At 42.4% G+C, this 25,392-nt stretch overlaps 1 protein-coding gene and 1 long non-coding RNA gene across 7 annotated transcripts in view; one reads left to right on the forward strand and one right to left on the reverse strand.

Annotated features, from left to right (window-relative positions):
- The window catches only part of FLNB (filamin B), a 134,036-nt gene that overhangs the window by 57,548 nt on the left and 51,096 nt on the right, over nucleotides 1-25,392 (forward strand). For all 5 annotated transcript variants that reach the window (XM_037491599.2, XM_037491591.2, XM_037491564.2 and 2 more), the window contains exons 4-18: nucleotides 620-767; nucleotides 8,801-8,919; nucleotides 10,039-10,116; nucleotides 11,375-11,537; nucleotides 12,522-12,719; nucleotides 15,476-15,613; nucleotides 17,154-17,280; nucleotides 18,211-18,347; nucleotides 19,762-19,955; nucleotides 20,955-21,068; nucleotides 21,667-21,810; nucleotides 22,068-22,191; nucleotides 22,516-22,676; nucleotides 23,633-23,723; nucleotides 24,011-24,180. In XM_037491599.2, the coding sequence (XP_037347496.1) occupies nucleotides 620-767; nucleotides 8,801-8,919; nucleotides 10,039-10,116; nucleotides 11,375-11,537; nucleotides 12,522-12,719; nucleotides 15,476-15,613; nucleotides 17,154-17,280; nucleotides 18,211-18,347; nucleotides 19,762-19,955; nucleotides 20,955-21,068; nucleotides 21,667-21,810; nucleotides 22,068-22,191; nucleotides 22,516-22,676; nucleotides 23,633-23,723; nucleotides 24,011-24,180 (2,106 nt within the window). The remainder of the gene's footprint in view (nucleotides 1-619; nucleotides 768-8,800; nucleotides 8,920-10,038; nucleotides 10,117-11,374; nucleotides 11,538-12,521; nucleotides 12,720-15,475; nucleotides 15,614-17,153; nucleotides 17,281-18,210; nucleotides 18,348-19,761; nucleotides 19,956-20,954; nucleotides 21,069-21,666; nucleotides 21,811-22,067; nucleotides 22,192-22,515; nucleotides 22,677-23,632; nucleotides 23,724-24,010; nucleotides 24,181-25,392) is intronic.
- LOC119230448 (uncharacterized) lies at nucleotides 287-12,668 on the reverse strand. 2 transcript variants are annotated; one of them, XR_005121762.2, is made up of 5 exons: nucleotides 12,464-12,668; nucleotides 8,641-8,899; nucleotides 4,021-4,088; nucleotides 3,216-3,424; nucleotides 287-445 (listed from the first exon to the last, which is right to left on the reverse strand). It is a non-coding gene; the product is annotated as an uncharacterized LOC119230448 (long non-coding RNA). The 2 variants fall into 2 exon arrangements; XR_008551770.1 differs by having other exon boundaries at nucleotides 4,021-4,098.

Genomic DNA, 25,392 nt, shown 5'->3' on the forward strand with positions numbered 1-25,392 from the left:
ACAGAAACAGGAGAAGGCTGTCCACCTTCTCTCTCTGTCCTCACAGCTCTGATCATCGACTTTTTACAGGGCTAATCTCATTGTGACTGCATTTAAACTTACCTCCCAAAGGCCACACCTCCTAATACTGGGATTAGGGCTTCAATGTATGGATTTGGGGAGGACACAACTATTCGGTGTGCAACAAGACCACATACCTAATATGTTACCACATTGTCTGTCTGTCTGTTTTTATTAGTAGGTGAGTTGACAAATATCGACATTGGATAGATGAGTAAAGAAAAAGGCTGGTTTATCTATGTTCCTTCTTGTATTATGCTGGAATCCCATGTCTACTTGTTTCTTCCTCTTTGCTTGATATAACTTTTATCCTGGGACCTTCTAGAACTTACATACAGAATTGCCTGAAGACAGTCCTCTGCTTCTAAAGGCAATGGTGATACCTCTAAAAGTTAAAGACACAGATCTTAGTGTGCCAATTTAATGTAACTTCACTTAATTGAGAAGCTGACTCAGTTATTTAATATTTGTATTATCTGGCTTAAGAAACATTTTACAAAAACTTGACTAGTTGCAAAGTGATGTGTTCTGGTGTTCATGTACCTTGTTGTTATTCTAGGTCATCACTCCTGAAGAAATTATTCACCCAGATGTGGATGAACACTCGGTGATGACTTACCTGTCCCAGTTCCCCAAAGCCAAGCTCAAGCCAGGGGCTCCTCTTAAACCCAAGCTCAACCCGAAGAAAGCCAGGGCCTATGGCAGAGGTAAGTGCTAGACATGTTGGATTTGAGGCTTGCCCTCTTGTCCTGCAGAATATTATATGACTTCAGGAGAAAGGTTCTTAGACTCGAGAATGTGTACATTTAATCCTTAGAGACACCCCGGCCTCCTTAGTCATATGTATTTTACCTAAAATGTTTGTATAAAACATTTATGACCATCTTATCCTGCCTTAGATATCTAAGACTTTAAGGAATACTGCTGTTTTAATGTTATGGCCAATGATGAGTTTGCTACTTTTAATGTTATGGCCAATGATGAGATTTTAGTTGAGTAATCTTGGAATGATGAAAAGGCTACTGTTCCCATTTTTCAGATGAGAACCAGAAGCCTGTTTTACACAGGGTCTCAGCCTAGATCCCCACAGTCAGCAGTGGGAGTGGGGCAGGAGCCTGGGTCATCTGGCTGCTGATTCATTTTCCTTTGGTTATGCACAGCTGCCTCACTTTTCCAGATGGGGTGGGAACTATTGTTAACCCCTGGCACACACTTCCTTGCTAAGACATCCTGTTTATGATCTCCAAGGCAGCTGAGAGACACTGAACTATATGCTAGGTGGAGGGCATTTTGAAGCATTTGGTGTTCTGAATGGTACCTGATTTCTAGCACACTAGGTTTGTAAGGAGAATTGTTACATTTCAGCTTAGCGTGGCTTCTGGTAAAGATTAGCATGAGATATAACTCATACCCTATGTGGAGGGGAGAGAGTGCATTTTATTTCTTAATTTTCATAATTACAATTAGGATAATATTTAGACACACAAAACATTTTGCAGATCCTCTCTGAGAATCAGCAGTTCTACTGTTTTAAGAGTTTTTTTCTTGCACTGTTGTGTGTATGTGTGTATGTGTGTATGGTGTGTGTGTGTGTGAGAGAGAGAGAGGGAGAGAGAGAGAGGATTATTAAATTATTTGAAAATTAGCTGCAGGTATGGTGACAGTTCATTCCTTAATATATCAACAAGTTCCTCCTAAGAATGGGAGCATTTAGCACAGTACTCATTAGCCCACATAAGACAATAATTTTTATCAGCTAATAACCAGTTCATATTTAGTTTTCCCTATTTTCCTAAAATTGTCTTTTATAGTTTTTGTTGTTTCACAAATCAAGAGTTGATTAAGATTCACTTATCACATATATTTGTTGTTTCTCTTTAGATTCTTTTAATCTTGAATAATTCCCCAGTTTTTTAAAATGAAATTGACTTTTTGTGGAGTCCAGAGCTCTCAGCCTTATAGAATGCTCTGTACACTCATTGCCTTTGAAGACAGCATTGCTTTATGTGGTGTCGTCTTAAGTAATGCAAACCAGGACAGTGGTGCTGATCATGTGCCATTCTCAATCTTGGTGACCAGGTCCTCTGTCCTTTTAGCGTGACTTAGACCAATAGAGAGAACCTGACAGTTCTGGAACAAACCCACTTGCCATTTGAGGTTTCCTTGGCAATGAGGTGTGGTCTGTGCAATTATTTGTGTTACGTAGGGACTGGGGACTCATTTGCTGTCACTTAAAGGTTGGCCTGTCTATGCTTGCTTTCTCTAAGCCATGCCAGAGGTGGTGGATGGAATAAGGAATCTCTAAAAGTTATACTTCCTTAGTGGCAAAAAAAGCTTCAAAGAGCCAAAGAAATCTCTCGTTAACAAAATCAGTGAAATGGATTAAATATAATCAAGACATAAGATGTTTGTTTGCAGTAATCTTATCACTGACTGTCCATTTCCCCATTGTTAGTGTGACATGGTTTCCTTTCATGGTGTTTTTTCTAAAAAATGACCACTTGCTACAGTTCAGGAATGTGGCCTAGTCATTGTCATTTCCTTCATCTGCCTTTTTTATAAGATTGTGCCATTTGGGGCACACACCTTTTTTTTTCCTTATATGTATGTACACAAGTATATGTATGCAAGTATGCATAATTATGTATATTTGCATTTGCATTTTTTTGTTGTGGTAAAATATGCATAATACAAAAGTCACAATTTTAACCACTTAATGGTGCCATTTGTTGACATTAAGTACTTCACCATGTTGTATGACCCTCACTGTTATCCATCTCAAGAACTTTTTTCATCTTCCCAAATTGAAACTGTGTCCACTGAACAATAAATCTCCATTTGTCCCATGCCCCCAGGCCCTGGCGGCCACCATTCCACTTTCTATGACTTTGCCTATTCTAGGCACCTTATATAGATGAAATCATACAATATTTGTTCTTTTGTGTCTACTTACATCACTTAGCATAATATCTTCAAAGTTCATTGGATTGTTCTATGCATTAAAATTTCATTCCTTTTTAAGAACTGAACAATATTGCATTGTATATATATACACCAAATTTTGTTTATTCATTCTTCTGTCAATGGACATTTGGGTTGCTTCTACCTTTTAGCTGTTGTGAATAACGCTGCTATGAACAAGAGTATACAAGTACCTGCAAGTGGAATTGCTGGATCCTATGATAATTCTATGTTTAATCTTTTTTTCTTTCTTAAATAGGAAGGTGTAATAGTCATTTTTAGGCAACAAGATCACTCGTGAGGCCACAGGGACATACTTTAAGATATTATTCTTGTTCTGTGATGAGACAACAGGGACATGTTCTTTCTGTTTTGTGTGGCCATATTGCTTCATTTCTGTCAACTAAATAGAGGAAGAGAGAACATTAGTTTGTAAAAGGGTTGAACACTTTATTTTTCAGTGTGAACTGGATTGTAATTACTAGCTAGTAGGTACTTGCAGAGTCATTCCTGAAGCCCTGTCTTGCTTAGTCCAGTGGGTTGAAAGGAGACTGGGCAGGGGTGAGGGAAACAAATCTAAAGCCATGAGCAGGTCTTTGTGGTGGGCTCGTTTGCAGGGTTAGGTATGTCGAACACATTCATCCATGAGCTGAACAGAAACCTTTCCCAAGGTGTGTGTACTGTACTGCATAGCAAGCCTGATGCATCCTTCCTTCAGAGTAATGTCAGGGATCAGTTGTCTCTGCAAAAGCGTAGATCCAGGGGAGTTTACAGAGTATGGAATGCGATTCGGCCTCCTAACCAGCCATACATACTTAGCCAGGTAGATGAGATCTAGCCTGGGGCTTGGGTAAGCTACAGATTAAGTTGTTTCTCAGGCTCTTGGAGCCAGGTAGAGTAGGCATTTGTGAGTAGGCAATTATGTTTGTTAATTGGCTTGATCGTTATGTAAGTTTTAAGCAAATGGAACATGTAGAAAATAAAAACAGAAAGTCTCACTTTTCAACTGCCAATCCCCATTTCTTCCTTTAGCGCCTGAGGATTTTCTTTCCAGCCTTTTTTTCATGCTGAAAGAAACTAGGTATTTTTATTAATTTGCATTTCTTATCCAACTGTGTGAACATTATTGTGTTATATAGCAATCTATCACCTGTTTTTCTTAAACTGAATTATCTATTGAAAAACTAATACAAATGCAGAATATAGCAGCAAGTGACCCAGCAAATGACAAAGCAAAGAAGAGATGGAGAGAGAAACCTAGAGATTAAATGAGATTCACAGACTTTTTTTTTTTAATTGCAGTAATCTTGTTTACAACACTATATGATTCAGAGCTTTAGGATCACACCTCTTCAGATGTATGTCACCACACCCACTACCCAGGTACTCATAGTCCTCCACCAGAGTCACTGGGTCCTTTTTGCTCTCCACCCTCACCCCACCTCTCTGGAAACCTCAATTCTATGTTCAGATTTCTAGGGTTTGGTTTTGTCTGATTCTTTGTTTCTCTGTTTTTGACATGTGGTTGAAGCCACCTGACACAGACTTAGCAACCAGTTGTAACTTGTTATGTAAACCTAGTTTGGTTCCTATTTAAACTGATATAAATAAAGGCACTAATAATTTGAAATTTAAATACTGTCTGACTATTCGATGGCATTTACAGAATTGTTAATTTTTTGATGTGTATGTTCTGAAAAGTCTTTTGATGATACATAGTGAATATTTATGAATGAAAAATATGAGGAATTGATTTGTATCAAAATAAAACTGGAGAAGAGGTGGGAGTAAAGGTGTGAAACAGGACAGGCCTTGAGGTGATAGTTGTTAAAGCAAGGTGATAGGTAGATGTCTGTGTGGGTCTGGAATTCTAGATGATAAAATATTTTTAAGAAAAAGCAATAGCAGGGCCTCCCTGGTGGCACAAGGGGTTAAGCACCACACTATGAAGCAATCCTCAGCCTCTGAAGCATGAGTTTGATTCCCTGCCACGGAGCTACCCACATGGCATAGCAGACCTTTCCTGAGTTGCCTGCTGCTCCCCTCAGCAGTGTCTTTCAGTCAGTCTGCCTATTCTGTTCCCCACTCTGTCTCTGGTGGATCCTTTCACTCCCCCGCAACTCTGGCCTGTACCCTGGCTCTTGTATGCATAAATAAATAAATCTTCAAAAAAAAGAAAAAGAAATATCATTCTTCACCAACTTAAATGTGGATGTGTCCTGATAAACTCATTATAAGTTGAAAATATCGTTAAGTTGAAAATGCATTTAACATATTTAACTTACCTAACTTAGTGTAACCCTACTTAAACTTGCTCAGTTGGCAAAATCATCTTATACAAAGAACATTTTATAAAGTTGAATATCTCATGTAATATATTGAAAACTATACTAAGAGTGAGAAAACAGAATGCCCTGACTTCAAATTCAAAATGCAATTCCTACTGAATGCAAAACACTTTTGTTTCATCATAAAGTCAAAAATCTGTCAATCAAGCCATTTTAAGTAGTGGACTGTCTGTACTTAAACTTTTGCTTCTGGGAACTTAAAGTCAAAACACTTTGCCTAATTCTTCCTGCTGAGTACAGTTGAAATCCCTGGATATCTTATACAGGACAAACATAGGGTTATTGAAAAATAAGGCATAGTAGGGCCTCCCCAGTGGTGCAACGGTTGAGCGCTGGGTTGCGAAGCTGCCCACAGCCTTTGCAGCGCCGGTTCGATCCCCGGCTGCTCCCCGGCCACCGAAGGAGGGTCCCACATGGCGCGCAGACCTCTCCTGCCACCCGCTGCTCCCCTCAGCAGTGTATTTCGGTCCTTCTGCCTGCTCTGCTCCCCACTCTGGCTCTGGTGAATTCTCTCACCCTCCCGCGCTTCTGACTGTACCCAGTGCTTGCATAAATAAATAAATTAATTTAAAAAAAATCTTTAAAAAAAAAGAAAAAAGAAAAATAAGGCATAGTAGCCAAGGGCCTCAGGACCCAAGGACTGAAACAGTAGAGAGTTGTTGGGTTGATTTTTGCTTCATGTATCCCAGACTTGGAGCTGAAGAAAGTGATAACCTGGAAATGCCAGTGGATACACCAACACAAAGTCCCAATCAGAGCCTGCTCCCTGATCAAAAGACCAGGAAAGGGCAGCCTAGCAAGGCAGAACACTTTAAGACAATAACTTCTCTACTCCAGCCAAATGCCACAGAAAAAAACTGTGACCCTCACCCCCCATGTATACCATTAAAGACCAAATGGGGAATCTAAACTTTCACAACAGATAAGAAGCCTCTGCCACCACCATGATGTAGAAAGAAAATTACACAAATAGGCACAAGTGAGCCTTGACAAAAGTGCAGAAGCCGTTCAATGGAAGAAAGAGAGCCCGTTCAACACATAAGCCAAAAAAAGAAAAAGGAAAAAAAAAACTCTCTCTCTTTATTATTTTTTTTAAAGAGTTACTTGTTTATGCATACAGGAACTGGGGTAAACGCCAGAGGTGGGGGTGGTGAAAGGTTTCACCAGAGACAGACGGAACAGGCAGATTGACTGAAATATACTGCTGAGGGGAGCAGTGGGTGAGTCAAGAGAGGTCTGCCGTGCCATGTGGGTCACCTCCCTGGCTGGGGATCGAACTCGTGTTGCAGTAGCTGTGGATTGCTTCAGTGCTGTGGCTTAACCCCTTGCACCACCAGGGAGGCCCCAGAACTCTCTCTCTTCATGTAAAAATTAGATAAAAATTGATCACAGGCTTAAATGTATAACATCTAACTATAAAATTTTCAGAATGGAAACATAGAGAAGAATCTTTGGGATCTAGTACTAGGCAAAGGAGTTCTTCAAATTGACACCAAAAGCATGATCCATAAAAGGAAAGGATGAGAAGCTGATTTTGTTAAAGCTAAAAACTATGATCTGTACCTTGGCGTGGTATGCAAGCTATACAAGGACTGGCCTGTGTGGGCTGTTGAGGACTTTCTCTCAGTGCAGATTGCACTTTTAGATCACCCAGCTCTCCTGCAAGACAGGGTCCCTTGGCCTTCTACCCGACTGGCTACCCGGATACCATCTCAATCAGAACTCAAAATATTTCTGGGTAGTGGAAGGGTTTGGGGACGAGATTTTACTTTAAAAAAAAAAAAAAACAAAAAAAAAACTTGCACTTAATAGGATGAAAAGTCAAGCTGGAGACTGGGAGAAAATATTTGGACACCACATATCCAGCAAAGCTCTATTACCTAGAATATATAAAGAACTCTCCAAATTCAATAGTTGAAAAAGCAAGCAAAACCCAAACAGTCCATTTAGAAAATAGGCAGAAGACATGAAGAAGATATACAAATGGCAAAGAAACACATGAAAAAAAATTCCATGTCATTGACTGTTAGAGAAATGCATATTGAAAAAACCACTACACATATTTGAGAATGGCTAAAATTAAAAGTGATGGTAACACCAACTGCTGGCAAGGATGCAGAGAAACTGGGTCTGAATCACTCATACATTGCCAGTGGACAGAGTCACTCCAGAAAACAGTTTGGCAGTTTCTTTTTCTTTTTTTTTTTTAAGATTTATTTATTTGTGCATACAAGAACTGCGATACAGGCCAGAGGTGCGGGGGGTGAGAGGATTCACCAGAGACAGAGTGGGGAACAGAACAGGCAGACTGACTGAAATAAACTGCTGAGGGGAGCAGTGGGCGAGTCAGGAGAGGACTGCTGTGCCATGTGGGTAGCTCCCTGGCCGGCCAGGGGATGGAACTCATGTTGCAGTGGCTGCAGATAGCTTCATAGTGCTGTGCTTAACCCCTTGTGCCACCAGGGAGGCCCAGTTTGGCAGTTTCTTAAATAGAATCCAACCATGGTACCTGGCAACTGCACCTGGGCGTTTATCCTACCCAAACCTGTGCATAAATGTTTATAGCGGCTTTCTCTGTAATACACAACTGGAGGCAACCCAGATGTCCTTCCATGGGTGAATGGTTAAACAAACTAGTACATTCATATCATGAAATATTACTCAGTAACAAAAAGAACTATTGACATAGACAACAACCTGTATGGATCTATAAAGAATTATATTTATCGGAAAAAGCCAAGCCCAAAAGGTTATATAATGAGTGATTCTATTTATCTAACATTCTGCAGATGATAAAATTATAGAGATGAAGAGATTATTAGTTATCAGGGGTAAAGAGAAGTGGAATTGGAGGGAAATAAGGATGGCTACAGAGGGACACTCTGAGGTATCCCCGTGGGGATGGAAATGTTCTGTATCCTGTCATTGTACTCAAGTTTTACATGCTGTAACTATGTGGGGAACTGGATAAAAAGTTATTATTACACATCTATAAATCTAGCTCTGAAATGTGCTCAATGATCTCAGAATAAAAAGTTTAACAAAAAAAAACTGAATAAATTTTGTAGACATCTTAAATAGTACCAAATGTCCTTTAATGAAAAACGAGCCATCTCCTGCACCTCATTCCTCTCCCTCCATGTCACCTCCCCCAAGGCAAGCCCCACTGCTAGATTCTCCATAGTTCTTTACAATTGTATGGACTTCTGACTGAATTTCTCTGAATATATCATAATTGTGTGTTGCTTAAATAACAAAGACAAAATCCCACCTGTTGGATCAGCCTTGTCATGGCAGTCTGTGCCTGTGTCCCACATGGTGGCCGCAGGGCTGTGTCCCATTTCTAAGTTCCTCAAAAGAGACAACATGGTGGGCAGCGGCTTATCTAGGGATCTGGTCCAGCTTGTAATGCTTGTGTGAATCCGTGACAGGAATCGAGCCCACTGGAAACATGGTGAAGCAGCCAGCCAAGTTCACCGTGGACACCATCAGTGCTGGGCAAGGAGATGTGATGGTATTTGTGGAAGACCCTGAAGGCAACAAAGAGGAGGTATGTTGGAGAGAGCTGCCACCCCTGCCAGCATCACATGGAGTTTTGGGGGCTCGTAACAAAACCAGAGACTGTGGCTCCATTTTCCTCATTAACACTCACACCAAAACTTTTTTAAACAAAAGAATGCTGAGGATTACAGTAGTTAAAGTGACTGCCCAAGGACTGTGCTTTGAGAAATAATAAAATTGATACCCAAGGCCATGATGTTTGATAAAAGAAAGTATAGTTTGAATTTAGCAAAGTCCTATGAGTTGAAGTTTTTGCCAGAAGAATAAGTGATTCTTGCCCTATTCTTTTCCCACTCTAGCCATTTTTTGGTACCTCTCTCAGTGCTTTTGCACATGCTGTTCTTGCTGTTCACTTATATTTTATTCCTAGTGCTTATCACCATCTGAACTCTTAAGTTTGCTGGCATATTTTTCATTTCCCCTGGGGGGCAGGGATTGTACTTGGTTTGCTTCTTGTTTTATTTTTGGTGCATGCCGCTGGACCTGGCATTTCTTAAACTTTGAGAAACTACTTAAGCCAATAAAGGTTTAAATTGCCTCATATTCTCTCTTGTCTACAGAGTTCTAGCCCTGAGACAGTGGAGACCTGGTTATACCTTTGTGTTAGGTGATTTTATGTCTGTGACTTGAGGTTGCTTCTCTCCTGAGAGGAGTATGGGGCAGGAAATAGCCAGCACCTTCAGGGTTCCTGACCCACCTGGCTGCTTGCTGCGGAACCTTGGTTGACATAGTGTGGTCTTTACTTATGCCCAGCACCTTTTATTTTATTTTTTTAAAGATTTTTATTTATTTATTTATTTTATTTATTTATTTATGTATACAAACACTGGGTACAGTCAGAAGCGCGGGAGGGTGAGAGAATTCACCAGAGCCAGAGCTGGGAGCAGAGCAGGCAGAAGGACCGAAGTGCACTGCTGAGGGGAGCAGCGGGCGGCAGGAGAGGTCTGCGTGCCATGTGGGACCCTCCTACAGTGGCCGGGGAGCAGCCGGGGATTGAACCGGCACTGCAGAGGCTGCGGGCAGCTTTGCAACCCAGCGCTCAACCTCTGCTCCACTGGGGAGGCCCATGCCCAGCACCTTTTATAATGTTGCTCATCTTTTGTCGTAGGCACGTGTGACCCCTGACAGTGATAAGAACAAGACGTACTCTGTGGAATATCAGCCAAAGGTCACTGGGCTGCACAAAGTAAGATGAGGCTTCCTGGCCGTTGTTTGGATTGCTTTTCTGGACTTATGTGGAAAAAGGATATCTTAGGAAAAAGAGTGATTTTCTTAAGTTAATGTTTCATTTTCCTTTCTGATTATGAAAAGAATTCATGCTTATCAAAGAAAATGTGGGGTTTACTGCAAATCAGACTTGATATACTAGCTAATATATCCAGATTGATTGAATTCTAGTCAATTGGTTAAATTAAGTTCTTTGCAATATCATAAATTTTTCTAGCTCCACTGAGGTAACAAATGGTTGTAACTACATGCTTATAATATAGATGCTAAACAATGCACTCTTTGTCTTTAATTCTTCTCCTAAGTCTTCACGATTGAGGTGCTCTGGAGGGTCTGTCAGCATTGAAGCCCGAGTATGAGGCTAGTTAACATAGTGGAGGCCAGTGGCCCACTCATGAACATGGAGAAATATGTAGGCTCCAGCCTAGAGTCCCTCCTATTAGTAGTATTTACATTCTCTTTGAGTTGCCATCTAGTGACCTGGAGGTCCATGGGTAAGGGAGTCTTGCGGGAGAGTGGTGGGTTCCAGAAATGTCCCCTTCATAGGGGAAAAAAAAAGCCTTTAATAGCACATATGGGCCAATCCCTGTACCATGTCAAGATTTTAAGATAAGAATATTCTCACCATCTTGGGCTTTAGTGCATTCATCTGGCATAGCCTTAGTTTCTCTTATACCCATTAGAACATCATGAATTTGAGGGGAAATAATTCTTGAGGAGAGCATTCATGATGTAATTAATTTATTCCATTCATGTGAAATCCAGCCTAATATGCCTTAAAATTTGAAAGAACTCTACTCAAGTTGTAGGTAGAAATCTGTGCAGTGTCTCAAATCCATGTAGCTGAGATTGATCTTGGTTCCTTGAAAATGCTTTAACCCTGGATTTGCAATCCTGAAACTGTGCATTATATTCTGGAGAACAGTGGCTCCCCTTCTGCAGCTCCCTGAAAGGGTCCAATGTCTAGAGATTCAAGTATAGTATTTGTTCCTGTTTTGCTAAGAGGTTAAACACATCTGACTTTCAGGATATTCCAGACCCAGTAGAATGACTGATGGAGCAAGGTGGGAGTCCCATTCGGGCCATTCAACCAGGGGCTTCCAGACACACTTGTGTTGATAATCGAGAAGATGGAAAAGCTTACCAATGTATGTAGTTTGACATGGTAGTCTTGCTGGGCAAGAGGTGATTATCTTTCACATGTTTGTCATTTGCAGGTCACAGTCCTCTTTGCGGGACAGCACATCTCCAAGAGCCCATTTGAAGTGAATGTTGACAAGGCCCAAGGTGATGCCAGTAAAGTCACTGCGAAGGGCCCGGGCTTGGAAGCTGCAGGGAACATTGCCAATAAGCCTACCTACTTTGACATCTACACAGCAGGTGCGGTGCCTCTCCTTCATGGGTCAGGCCTTCTTCCAAAGCTTGAGATAATCCTTAGGACCCCAAAAGCTTGGGATGCCTGAGCTTGTGTTTTTTTGTTTGTTTGTTTGTTTTTAAAGATTTATTTATTTATGCATACAAGAGCTGGAAGGTACAGGCCAGAGATGCAGGGGGTGAGAGGATTCACTAGAGAGAGTGGGGAACAGAACAGGCAGATTGACTGAAATACACTGCTGAGGGGAGCAGCGGGGAGACAGGAGAGGTCTGCCTCGCCATGTGGGTTGCCCCCTGGCCACCTGGTGATCAAACTTGTGCTGCAGCAGCTGTGGATTGCTTCATAGTGTGGTGCTTAACCTCTTGCGCCACCAGGGAGGCCTGAGCTTGTGTTTTTTAAATCAAACAACCAGAAACAAAAAGAGCCTTTTCATATGTGTTGATTCTATTTTTAGATTTTTTAAAACTAGCTTTTCTTCTTTAAAATCTTTAATTCAGGCTTGGCTTTAATTATTAATAATCAGTCAATTTCTGTGTTCATTTCTGACAATTTAAAATGTTCCAAAGAAATTAAGTTTTAAGAGCCATCTACTTGGAAACTAGACTTTTAGTGGTGATTATAACATAATATGTACAGATGTTTGAATATATTGCTATACACCTGAAACCTATATAATGTTATAAACCAATGTTACTGTAATAAAATTTTTAATAAAAAGAATCATCTACTAGACAGAAGTCTGTCTAGATCCTATAGGAGAGAATAAAAGGACCAAAAAAAGACACTATTCTTGAATTAATCAGCTTTGCAATGTAGAAAATTTAGAATTGGGGGGAATAGGAGAGTTCAACCATAATTCCTAATTCCCCTGCCCCTCCATGTGCCTCCCTGTCACCTGCAGTGTGAGCTTTGTATCTGCTTTTGTACTCACCAACTGTGAGCTTTCTGAGAAGGTAACTTGGGCTCCTGGGATGTTTGCTTTCTCATAGGCGCTGGTGTGGGTGATATTATTGTTGAGGTGGAAGATCCCCAGGGGAAGAACACCTTGGAATTGCTTGTGGAAGACAAAGGAAACCAGATGTATCGATGTGTATACAAACCAGTGCAACCTGGCCCCCATGTGGTCAAGGTCTCTTTTGCTGGGGACACCATTCCTAAGAGTCCCTTCCTTGTACAGGTTGGGGAAGGTAAGTGCTGATTGTCTGACTAGATCTGCTTCCAGCATTGGGACTGACTGTGCACAGCTGAATTCTGAGACCAGAGTAGTCAGGATTCAACACTGACCTCACTCTTGTCTCCTTTCTACCAGGGTTCCTTCTGTGGGCAGTGGCTTATCTTACTCTCAAGACATCAATACTGATCCCTTCCTGTGAGCAGTGCAGTGACCTAAGTGCTTTTCTTAATGAACTTATTTAATCCTTCCCAAACTCTCATTCAGAAGCATCACGATCCTCACTGAGAGGCCAGCGTCTGTGGTTGAGGTTAGCAGCAGTTGCGTTGCTGGCACCCTGCAGCATCACTGCTCAGTCTTTTCTTAGCCAGACTGCATCTACTATCACACCAGCCTGTGATTATTATACCTAGGTTGCAGATGGAGATACTGAGACTTAGGTAATGTATGGTATCAGTAAGGCTAGGCCTCAGTAGGAGTGGACCCAGATCTCTGTTGACCCTATGACCATGCTCTACACTCCCTCTGCAGCCAGAAGCATGTGTTATTCTTTTTCCTTCTGACTTTGTTGCTCTTTTTTTTCCCCCTCCAACTCTACCGCCTTTTCTAACCAATGCTTGCCTTTCCCTGTTCTGTCCTCTGCATCTGCGTCTGCAGACCTGGCTTCTTCTCCTGAATCCTGCCTCTGGGCCAGCCTGGACCACAAAGCTGTTGGCTTCCTAGTTGAAAACACTGGGCCAGAGGCCTCTCGCTTGGTAAGGGCTGGAAGGGTGGGGCTTCTTTGCCAGTTCTAGCTGCCTGCAAAAGTCAGCAGAGTCTGTGCTGTTTGTGAACTCAGGAAATTGCAGTGCAGGTGTTACAACTAGTGCAGTGAGGCCCCAGACCCACTCTCACTTTACATTTAAGCAGCTCTAAGATTTCTCAGCACAGTGGAGAATCTAGTGGGGTCTCCCAAATTATTAACCTCCATGCAGTGTTTATATGAACTGACTAGTTACTCTTTTTCATGCCAAGACTATTATTCCTGTTCAGACTCTCCTTAGGTATTTGTTTGTTTTTTAAAAAACATATTTAAACTCTGCACGGGAAGTCCTGCCATCCTGTTGTGACTTATTTCTGGTATGACCAAGTTTTCTTCTCTTGACCAGGAAAAAAAAAATAAAACCCGCATATTGATAAACTCTTTTTGACAGAAGAAAGCATTTTGAGCAGTTTTACTTATTCTGACTTCCTTTCATTGACGGTCTACATTTTTCATTTCTGGCATATCCATCTATCAGTTGTACTGTTTTCTTATTATCTACTAACCCTCCCTCAACTAAAATGATTTATACAAAAGAGAAACTTTATATCATGTTCACAATGGAAAACCAATGTCTTTTGCCTTAAAAGTGCCACCATGAACCACATAAAGTGGTCTCTTAACTTCAAGGGTGTGTGTATGTCTCTTTTGGAGGTAGTTGTTTCTCAGCCAGCTGAGTACATTGCAGGGAGGAGGAGTCAAAGGAGGAATTACTTTCCTTCTTTGGAGCAAAGAATATCTTTTTTTATTTCTCTAGAGGATGAGCTGCCTCCACCCCTTAATGTATAGGGACCGGTCAAATAATATAATGTCAGACTTGGAAAAGAAAAACCATTTAATAAACAGCATGATATTTTACCCATTAATCTCATATTTCTCTGACTTATGAGGATTCCCATGCTGGCAAAGAATTCCTAAGGCACAAGGATATCTTTTATCAACCTGTTATCAGATCCCTTAAGGCAGTGTTTTGTTTTTATTTTAAAGATTTATTTATTTATGCATATAAGTGCTGGGGTGCAGGCCAGAGATGCGGAGGGTGAAAGGATTCAACAGAGGCAGAGTGGGGAGCAGAACAGGCAGATGTACTGAAATACACTGCTGAGGGGAGCAGCGGGCAAGACAGGAGAGATCTGCTGCGCCAAGTGGGTCAGCTACCTGGCTGGAGATCAAACTCATGCCGTGGTGGCTGCGGATAGCTTCATAGTGCTGCGTCTTAACCCCTTGCGCCACCAGAGAGGCCCTAGAATAGTGGTTTTGTGAAACTCTTTTCTGAGGAATATTGAAAGGTGCCTTTGTCCTTAATTTCTAGACTTACAACTTTAGTTTTTAAAAGTAGATCCAGAAGTCAATTTGAGAGTGGTGTTAATTGCTAATAGCTGTACTTATATGCCCACATTCCAAGGACCTTGTAACAGCTCTAAAATGTTTGTCTGCCTTGGCCAATGTAGGGTTGAGCCAGTCTCCTTATGGGCTATCTACCCTCTGGTTCTTCATGCAGAAGACAAAGATTGAACTTTTAGAAATAGTTGACCCAAAGTTTGGAACCCAGTCAGGCATTTTTTCAAGTAGACATGAAAAAGTCCAGGCTTCCCAATTACTGGGCCCTTGAGTGTGGCATGAGGTTTGAACCATGTCCAGCACTAGGTCTTCACGCCTTCATCCCTGAGAGGATAAACCCCAGGATTCAGCCTGTACCTGGAGCACAGCAAACAAACCCTGCACTCCCCTGCTTTTTTTGCCAAGTAACTTTCCCCCAGCCCTGTGGTGTGTGTGGGGATAAAGTTATGTTGTATCCTTATTTGCTAGCTTGTTGTGCTCCCTAAAGGAGACCCCTGGTCCCAGGCAACTGTTGCATACTCTTTGTGCAAAGCAAACATTTTCTTGGCGGGTGGCTCTTAAGTTACCTTGGCTTGCTCAACTCTGACTCAGAATAAAATGTTGAATTGATGTTGAAACTGTGTTTGCAGCCTGCAGTCCAAATGCCTGCCGGGCCAGTGGCCGAGGCCTGCAGCCCAAAGGCATTCGCATCCGGGACACTGCTGACTTCAAAGTTGACACCAAAGCTGCTGGAAGCGGGGAGCTCAGTGTAACAGTGAAGGGTCCTAGTAAGTGTTCCTTTGTTCCCCCATGTCAAGTGTGATTTCTGCTAATTGTGTAGCCATGGCATATGGATTTCACCCCATGGCCAGTTGCATTTATTGCAGAGAACTCTGTCAGAGATTTGAGGTTTTCTGGGCTGCAGGGGGAAGGGAATAGTGATTGATTAGTAATGTCTGCCCTGGATGTAGGCAAGAACAGTGGTGGCTTGGCTTGATAGCCTCACATTATATTAAAGCTTCTGGGGGTAGAAGAAGCTGTGATGTAATGGAATTGAGGAAACTCTATCTTTGGGATAACAACCTAAAGTGACCCACTTTTTAATCTGAGGAAACCTAGACTCAGAGAGGAAGGGTCTTATTCAGACTCACATGTAAGCATCTGAGCTAGAATTCAAGCACAACCTCTCAAGCTAGTGATTTTTCCCCTACAGGTTATATTTTATAGACTATGAAATTATGTCAAGTACCTAATTACTATGATCATTGCTTATAGAAGGAGAATAAAATACCCTAAGATTAAGTTTTCTTTGTAGATAAATGCCATTCATGAAGAGGTAGGTTATGCCTAGCACCTTATTCTTTCTCCCTTTTTTGGAAAAGGGAATGGCAGACTTGGGGAAAGACTGTCCTGTTCTCTCTCCAGTTTTCTGCTGGAGCAGATAAGCAACTTGGTATTTCTAGTTGCAAGTGTGGCAACTCTTGGTGCCTTCACTACTGTACCTTTTGGAATCTTAAACTTCCTGCACCAGGATTGCTCTTACTCTGTGTTTTCCCAGCAGACTGGGACAGGAGTATTTTGAGCTCCAAGAAAGTTAATATTTGACCTCAGAGCACTGAACTTTGGGGCAGGCTATGCCCCAAGGGCAGCCAAGGTTCTAGATTGCCCAGACCTGGAACCAAGCTGCTCTGGGGCTGCCCTCCCTCCTAACTTGTTGCTACAGGAGCCAAGGAGGTGTTTTTTTTTTTTTTTCCTGACCTTGGATTCTTGCTTGACTAAGTGGCTTTCTAGGCCAAACCTCAGGGCTCAACATAAAACAAGTTCCTGCCTGATGGCTCTGTCTGGAGTTTGTGGTGTAGCATCTAAGACTTGTAGACAGTGTATAAGACTTTCTTACTTTCATTGTCCAGCTTTAGCTGAAAAATATATGTCAGAACCCTAACCTGAAACTCACACCAAATACTCACAGGGTACTTTCCTTCCCCAGTTTTTTAAGAAATTGGCTCTGGCCATTGGGAAATATTGAGATTGACTGTATTCCTCTTTGTACAAACCCAGGAAGTTCAGAGCCTCATAACCAATAGAGGTTTCTTAAAGCCACTTTTCTGCAAAGTTTCCCATTTCCCCACTCTTTGAAATAGATACAGGTCTATTTTCAGCTTTGGAGTTAAGTCTCCCAAATTTTGTGAGTCCCATTACTCTGAGGCAGCCCCACTTAATTTTCCTATAAGGCTTATGATTTGTTTCTCTTGCTCTCTTTCTGGTCTTTTTGATTCTCATTCTGAACCTAGAATTGCATTGCAAAGATGGTGTGCTTCCTTCCCACAGAGGGTCTGGAAGAGCTGGTGAAGCAAAAAGGCTTTCTGGATGGAGTCTATGCATTTGAGTATTACCCCAGCACCCCAGGGAAATATAGCATCGCCATCACGTGGGGGGGACACCACATTCCAAAGAGGTGAGTCTCTGACTGGAGTTGTATCTTCTCTGGAGGCGTGCTTGGCCCAGGGCAGTTGCTTCTCAGGCTGCAGGAAAGAGATCTGCTTTGTTGAAAACTTTTTTTTTGAAGAGCAGCACACAGACATTTGGCCTACTCTCAAAAGCAGCAGAAAGTCACTGTGGTTTCGGCTGCCTTGCTTTAAATCAAATGCTGGTGGTTTTAGAGCTGGTGGGAGGCAGGGAAACCAGAAGGAACAGTAATAGAGAGCAAATGGGCTGGATGTCTGTACATCCTTATATAAACCTCTTTCAATGTGTACCTCTGTTTAGGAATGCCATGGGGTGCGAGGTGGGGTGGTTAAAATCTGCTATGGTTTACATTAAAATCCTCTACGTGGCTGTGGTCAGAAACTGAGGGACATAGTCCACAGCTCTGCCTTGTAGGCATTGCAATTGTCCTCCCTACAACATGTGTTTTCCAGCTTTCCTGGAGACAACTTTAAACTCAAATTCAGATTACTTTGAGAAGTATCTGGACATTACAGAATTCTGAGAATTTTAAAGCCCATTCGTTCATGTGTGAGATAAAACCTGCTTACCTCATTTCCTTGTTCTAGCATAAACAAAGAAAATGTTGCACTTTCTTAACTTCCAGGGCTTACAGTCCAGTGAGCCCTGTACACAAAAGGTAGATGCCCAAAAGGTAAGCATGAGGTGGTGGCTTTAAGTGGCAACCCAGTGGCCACTTGAGTGCTCTGAGATAGCCACATTACACTATATTGTTGACATAACAATGGCTGTGGGGGGACCTGAATGGAGGAAGGGTTTGGCTAGAGATTGGGGCTCCAGGTTAAAGGTTCAAGGTAAATGGAAAGAATATGTGTTAACAATTCATGGTGGATTTAGCCCCTGTTTGCTTTTTCTTAAATGCTACTTGTGTTCCTTCTAGCCCCTTTGAAGTTCAAGTTGGCCCAGAAGCAGGCATGCAGAAAGTCCGTGCATGGGGCCCTGGCCTTCATGGTGGGATTGTTGGGCGGTCGGCAGACTTCGTGGTGGAATCCATTGGCTCTGAAGTGGGGTCTCTGGGTAAGTTTAAGCAGTTACCCAGAACTTCTAAAAGGGCCAAGATTACAGGGTTCCTGTGCCAGGAGTCAGGCTGTATATTGGGGTTTCCTCCAAGTATCACTACCCTTATCCTCCTGGCCTCTTGACCACCCAAGTCTGCCTCGGTACCACTGTTATTGCAGTTCCCGTTAGCCTCCTGCCCTTCAAGTGGCACTCCCTCTAATACCAGATTTCATTCATTCACCCACTGGACCTTGAAGGCAGAGGCCTTCTATGCCTAAACCCATGCTTGGAACATAGTAGGCATTTAGCAAATATTGTTGACCCTTAGTTTGGATGAATTTTTCTGAACTTAGAAATTTGGAACATGAATATTATTTGGGGCACAACTGAGTATATTTTAAATATGCATTAGATGTATATATGATAATTTTCGATCAGTGGTCAGGAGTGGTCTCTCTATAAAGGACTAGAGAGCAAATATTTTAGTATTGTGGGTCATTCTCTCTGTGACAACCTCTGGAATCTGCTGTTGTAGCTTGAAAGCAGCCATGGACAATATGTAGGGCAATAGTGTAGCTGTTTTTCCAGTAAAACCTTATTTATAAAAACAGGCAGTGGTCAAATTTGACCCACCACAGTTGGATGACCTCTATGTTAGGTAATAAAAATAAAAATGAAGTCATTTTAAATTTTTCCTTCTAGAGAGTATAGTAAACATTTTATATATATATATATATATATATATATATATATATATATACACACACACACACACACACACACACACACACAAATATTATGTATATGAATTATATTTTATAAAATATATCCTTATGGATTACAGATCACATTAAAACTTTGCTTATATCCTCCCATACTTTATTCTATATATACACATTGATCTGCCACAAAAACTATCTGGAGGAAGCTTTTATATCTTTCTACCCCAAATAATATATCAGATATGTCTTGATTTTCCTTGGCTTCCGTGGAATTCCATTGCATGACTATCTACTATACAATGTTAGGCTCTCCAGTTATTTCCAGGGTTTTTCCCTAAAAACAATGCTGAACACATATCCTTTTATCTAACTGTTTACACATGTTCTTGGTTATTTCCTTCAGATAAAAGTGGAATCCAAAGTAGATTTGCTGGGGCAAAGAGTAGGCATTGGTTTAACACTTTTGGTCCCTGTTGCTATACTGCCAACAGAAAGGATTGCTGATTGAGCCTTCCTTGTTAAATGGTGTTTAAAAAAAAAAAGTATCAAGTTGATTCAGTAGACTGGATTTTGTGGGGAAGGGGACATAAATAAAGTTCAATCTCTCACCAATACTTGACTTTTAGGGAGACAGAAGGCACGAGTTGATAGTAACATAGAATAATCCTTTTCACCATGTAACCAGAGAGGCCTTCTCACCCCATCCCCAGGGTTTGCCATTGAAGGCCCCTCCCAGGCGAAGATTGAGTATGATGACCAGAATGATGGATCATGTGATGTCAAGTACTGGCCCAAGGAGCCAGGCGAGTATGCTGTGCACATCATGTGTGACGATGAAGACATCAAGGACAGTCCTTACATGGCCTTCATCCACCCGGCCTCTGGAGACTGCAACCCAGACCTGGTAAATCAACTTGCCATGTTTCTGTCCTTTCCTCCCTGGCTCCTAATACTCTCCCTGGTGCCAGGAGAGTAACCTTAAGCAGCATTTTGGGAGATGGAGAAAAGAGCCATTTAGAGTTTAGAGAAATGGGCCTGAGTTGGGATCCTGGTATTTAGCCCTTTTCCAGTGTTGGGCAAGTGACTTGCTTCTCTGACTCATAATAACTTCCTCTATAAAGTGGGAATGATCGTAGCATCAGCTTTATAGAGTTTCTGGAATGATTCAGGGAAGTAACATGCATAAAGACAGCCTAGCACAGAGCCTGGCCCACATAGGAGGCTCTATAAGCTGCTATTTTTGTAATCCAGAGCATCATATTTCAGTCTTGCCACTTTCTGTAGTTATAATTTCAAGGTGCTCTATAGATAAAAGGTTGTGTTTTTTTCCTGCCTAGTTTCCCTTCTCTTAAGTTGGAAGTGTTTCCAAGAGCTTCCTTCAAACCCTTAGCAGCTGATAAGTATCAAGTCTGAGTGAGGCTGGTCACCAGGAGGACCCCTACGCCAACCCCCAGTGTGTGCTACTGTCATTAGTCTGTCAGTCTGAGCTGGTGGCTACTCCTCTATAGGCAACTGCTGGTCCTTTGCTCTCTGGGGCTGCAAACTTTTGGAGTGTTTGTGGTCAAGGTTGTGACACCCCCTCAAAGGGGGAACATTGAATTTGGGCGTAGCTAGAGATCCCTACTCCAGTTACTAGATCTCTGTATCAGCTCAGAGTAAGGCAACCCAGTCTAGTTTGGGTCCTGGTTTTGAAGAGTTTTCTTTCTCCCTTGTGATAGGTTAATGATACTGATTTTTATTTTTAAACTGCTGCCTACTATAGCATTTTCTTTCCCATAACTATCCTATAAGTCCAAGCATGAGTTGTTTTCTTCATTCTCCATTTCCTGGTCACCAGTCTTTATATAGGGGTTCAGTTGGGACACTACATAGAAAGAAACTCATAATTGACCCTTTACCCCAGGTCCAAGCATACGGACCGGGTTTGGAGAAATCTGGTTGCATTGTCAACAACCTGGCCGAGTTCACTGTTGATCCTAAGGATGCTGGAAAGGCTCCCTTGAAAATATATGCCCAGGTAAGTTTCCAGGGACTACCTGTGCAGATTATTGTCAGGTGACAAGATCCATCCATGTGATGGTAAGTTGCTCAGCCCATCTGATCCTCAGTTTCTTTACTCACATGTGGGAAATAATATTATTTATCTCCTGGGGTTATGTGAAGTTTAATGAAATTCTAACCTGGAAAGCAGGATGTGATCCTCATCTTTATGATTTGTATTCTGTGCAAATAAAGCTTGATTATTTCAGATTTCCTTGTAAACGTTCTTTAGTAAGGCTGAAGCTATGTAGACCATGACAAGAGTTTGTAAACATTAAATATGTTTATTAAATTGAATTGAATTTGGCCAAAGGATTTAAATGCTAGGATTGAAATTCAGAAGCATTGAGTGGCCATAGCTGTCAGTTTGGTTCATTTGCTCTTACTAATTAAAAATAAAGATGTGCGTGTAGAATCTAATCACCTGTGATTATTGGATTCTGAGAAAATGACATCATATTTGCTCCATGAAGTTGAGTGAGTAGTGATGTGGTTGTCTCTGGAGGCTGTGGTGGCCCTATTTAATGGAGACGGTGTGAGGGTCAACTCTGTTCTTAACTCCTGCTCTTTTACAGGATGGAGAAGGCCAGCCCATTGACATCCAGATGAAGAGCCGGATGGATGGCACTTATGCCTGCTCATACACCCCACTTAAAGCCATCAAGCACACCATTGCTGTGGTCTGGGGAGGTGTAAACATCCCACACAGCCCTTACAGGGTAGGTTGTAGGTGGAATCCTGACTATCACATGACAAAGCCCTGTCCTGCGGCAGCTCTGGCCCACATAACTGATGGCCACGGCAGTAAGTTGTGAGAAAGAACTCATCCTTGGTGGACCTTGAAAGGCGGAGTGGTCTGATGAGAGAGTGGTCTCCACTGCCCCAGTGGTCTGTTCGTAGCAATGCTAACTACTAATACGTTACTGGGTGCAAGCAGAGGAGAACTTGATGACAACTTTCTCTCTGTCCTCTCTAGGTCAACATCGGGCAGGGCAGCCATCCCCAGAAGGTCAAAGTGTTTGGGCCAGGTGTGGAGAGAAGTGGACTGAAGGCAAATGAGCCTACTCACTTCACCGTGGACTGTACAGAGGCTGGGGAAGGTGAGCAGGGTCTTAACCCATCACAGTAGTTGTTGCTCTTTCAGGAAGAAAGTGCTTCTTCTTTCAAGGGCAGTGAATTTTGAACCAGGAAATGGCTCACCTGAATAGGTAATTATTCAACTAATGAGCCTCTGTGTCAGTTCTCTGGTGATACCTTTGCTAATCTTCTATCCCCTCTGCTAATCCTCTATTCACCATCCCTTTGTCAGGCCTCTCACTGGAAGCTTCCCAGTTGCTTTTTTGGGGTGTTCTCCTGAGCTGGAAGTGATTGCTCGAGACATGCTGTTTCTTGTAAACTGGTGCTAATAAGGTGGTTTGTTGCAGGTGATGTCAGCGTTGGCATTAAATGTGATGCCCGGGTGCTAAGTGAGGATGAGGAAGATGTGGATTTTGACATTATTCACAATGCCAACGACACATTTACAGTCAAATATGTGCCTCCTGCCTCTGGGCGATACACCATCAAAGTTCTGTTTGCATCTCAGGTGTGTGTTTGGGTCTCGGATCTTTCCTGCTGCCTGTGCACTTACTTCCTTTTTATTTTTTAGCTACAGGAAGGTCACTAAAAAGGTCCACTATGGAGGATTCTGCTCCTCGGTTTTGTTCTCTGTTTTCTTAAAACCTAAAAGTGGAGTGGGGAGGCAGGGAGAAACACGCACAACTAAATTTTTACCACTTTAAAAATGAAGTGTAGTCTATTCAGTGATTAAAGGACAGGACTCTGGAAAGAGACTGGTTGGCTATCCAATTTCATCATTTTTGATTGAAACAGTTAACTTTAGATGTGTTCTACTTTGGTCTTTGGAGCAATGACTTTGGCTTTAGCCCTTAAACTTATAGGGAGGGGAGTTTTGAAGTTTCAGATATTTATACTTGTGCTAGTGAAGACAGGGATGCTAGAATCCCAATGATGCAAATTAACTTTCTTAAAAATAGAAACCTCAGGAGAAGGTTCTGTGCTGAAGGTGTTGTCCTTGATTTGACTTCATCGATTTAATCTCTTCTGCTTTTATGCTAACAATCTGCAACATGCTTTCTGAAGAGTTGGAACTGTTTCTGATCAGTTCCGTGCAGTCCCCAAACCTTCGCTCGCCACTCTCCCTAGAGGACAGTTCCCTCCTCCCATATATTATTTAATTCTTGGTTTAATGCTCCATTCATTTGTTTGTTTGTTTTATATCCTAAATATTCAACATTAGATGTTGAAAACTCAGAGTTTCTGATCCAAGCCTGTGATTTCGGGGGTTTGGGCCTTAATAGGTGACCTGTTGTGGCTCTTGTCTAACTTTTGACTGTGAGGTCTTGAGCTGAGATAACAGGTTTGCTCACCACTTGATAAAATCAAAATTGTGCTGAGCTTTTCCCCCCTTGCGTTGGGCAGAAGCCTAAATTCTGGCAGCATTTCAGGGGCTTTCCTAATGAGACAGTGTCTCTGCTACAGGAAATCCCCGCCAGTCCTTTCAGAGTCAAAGTCGACCCTTCCCATGATGCCAGCAAAGTGAAGGCAGAAGGCCCAGGACTCAGCAAAGCAGGTAAGACGGCATGTGTACAAGGTCATCCTGGAGCCATCTGCAGGCCAGTGGCAATGGCATGTTTGGGGCAGACTCCTGAGGGACATGAACACCAGAGGCCGGTGTTCTATCAGGACTCCATTTCAGTGGGACAGTGCTCCTGTCTGAGCTGCTGGCCATGGCTGGGAGCCAGCCCCTGTCACTGACTGCCTTGGTAGAGCTGGTGCTGTTTAACCTGTCAGACTGGTTGTAAAAATGAAACCACTCCAGCCAGACCCGCCTCCTCATTTCACTGTCTGCCCTTCCAGGTGTGGAAAACGGGAAACCAACCCACTTCACTGTCTACACCAAAGGGGCTGGAAAGGCTCCACTCAATGTGCAGTTCAGCGGTCCCCTTCCTGGTGACATGGTGAAGGATTTGGATATCATCGATAACTATGACTACTCCCACACTGTTAAATATACACCCACCCAGCAGGTAGGGTCCTCTTGTCCTCTGGTCTGCTGCCCCCGTCCAGTCACATTCCCACTTTGGACACCAAGGGTATAGTCTGTGCTCTATTGAATCGCACTTGGGGATTTTAGCAGAGAATGTCGAGCTCTTGAAATTCAGGTCCTAATGTCTACCTGTCTCTCTCCCACACACACGCTCTCCCCGCCTTGCCAGCTTCCTTTTAATCTTTGATTAGTTACTCATAAGGAGCTGCTACATTCTGTATTTCCTTGCTGGCCCTTTTGCTTTCTTTTTCCGTGGATTTGTGAAGTCTCTCCCAGAGTCTTTTCTCAAAGAAGCCTTTAGACCCTCCCGTTTAGGACAGAAATTTTCCCTTTTTACAAAATACATGAAGACAGACCAGATCTTGCCACCTGGGCTGCTTTGCTCTGATTATTTTAGGCAATGTGTGCCCAACAAAATGACCTCTCTGTATGAGTTCGTGTTTATTTGTTCAAAATTTTGTTTTGCTTCCTGTCCACACCTCTAGGGTCTGGAAGCTAATACCCTGGCAGAAAAGCCTGGATTTTACTACTTAAATGGTGTTCTAAATAATGGTGCCAAGCCTCTGAGATTCCTTCTTTCTTGAGGAAAAGAGTTCCCCTGTATGAGAAATGCCTTGGTAGGAGAAGAAGGTCATGCTTACCACAGAGACACTGCTCTAGAAGTGTCATTCCTGCTGCATCTGGTTAGGGAGGGCTGGCGAGTGTGAGGTGGAAGGACAGGGGCACAGTGAGGATGAGGGAGTGTGCTGTGTCCCCCTTACATCCTTGAAGAAGGAACCTTTACTCTGAGAGCCAGTTCCTCTGGGGCAGGCTCTTGTACGCCACATTATAAATGTGACCTCTTAATCTCCAGGTGTGCTGCTTCCTGTGTTTTGCTTTTTAACCCTAATGAGGGGCTCATTATTAGTAATAGTAAAACTACTTCTGTAGATACAATACCCTGTTCTCATCAGAACACTTAGTGGTAAGTTGGTAATTATTTTCCTGTTGAATCTGCGGAGGGATGGGGGAGGGGCCTTAACACCGAGAACATTGGCTTGACGTCATCTTTGTTGCCAGTCTCTTCATTCTTTCCAAAACGGTGCCAGAAAGCATGGTCACGCTCACTGGTCAAGATCCAAGGTCATAGAATCTTTTTTTGTTTTTTAAGATTTATTTATTTATGCATACAAGAACTGGGGTGTAGACCAGA

Source organism: Talpa occidentalis, unplaced genomic scaffold (genome assembly GCF_014898055.3).
Source record: "Talpa occidentalis isolate TD23 unplaced genomic scaffold, MPIMG_talOcc4v2.1 talOcc4.10, whole genome shotgun sequence".
NCBI classification, from domain to species: Eukaryota; Metazoa; Chordata; class Mammalia; order Eulipotyphla; family Talpidae; genus Talpa; species Talpa occidentalis.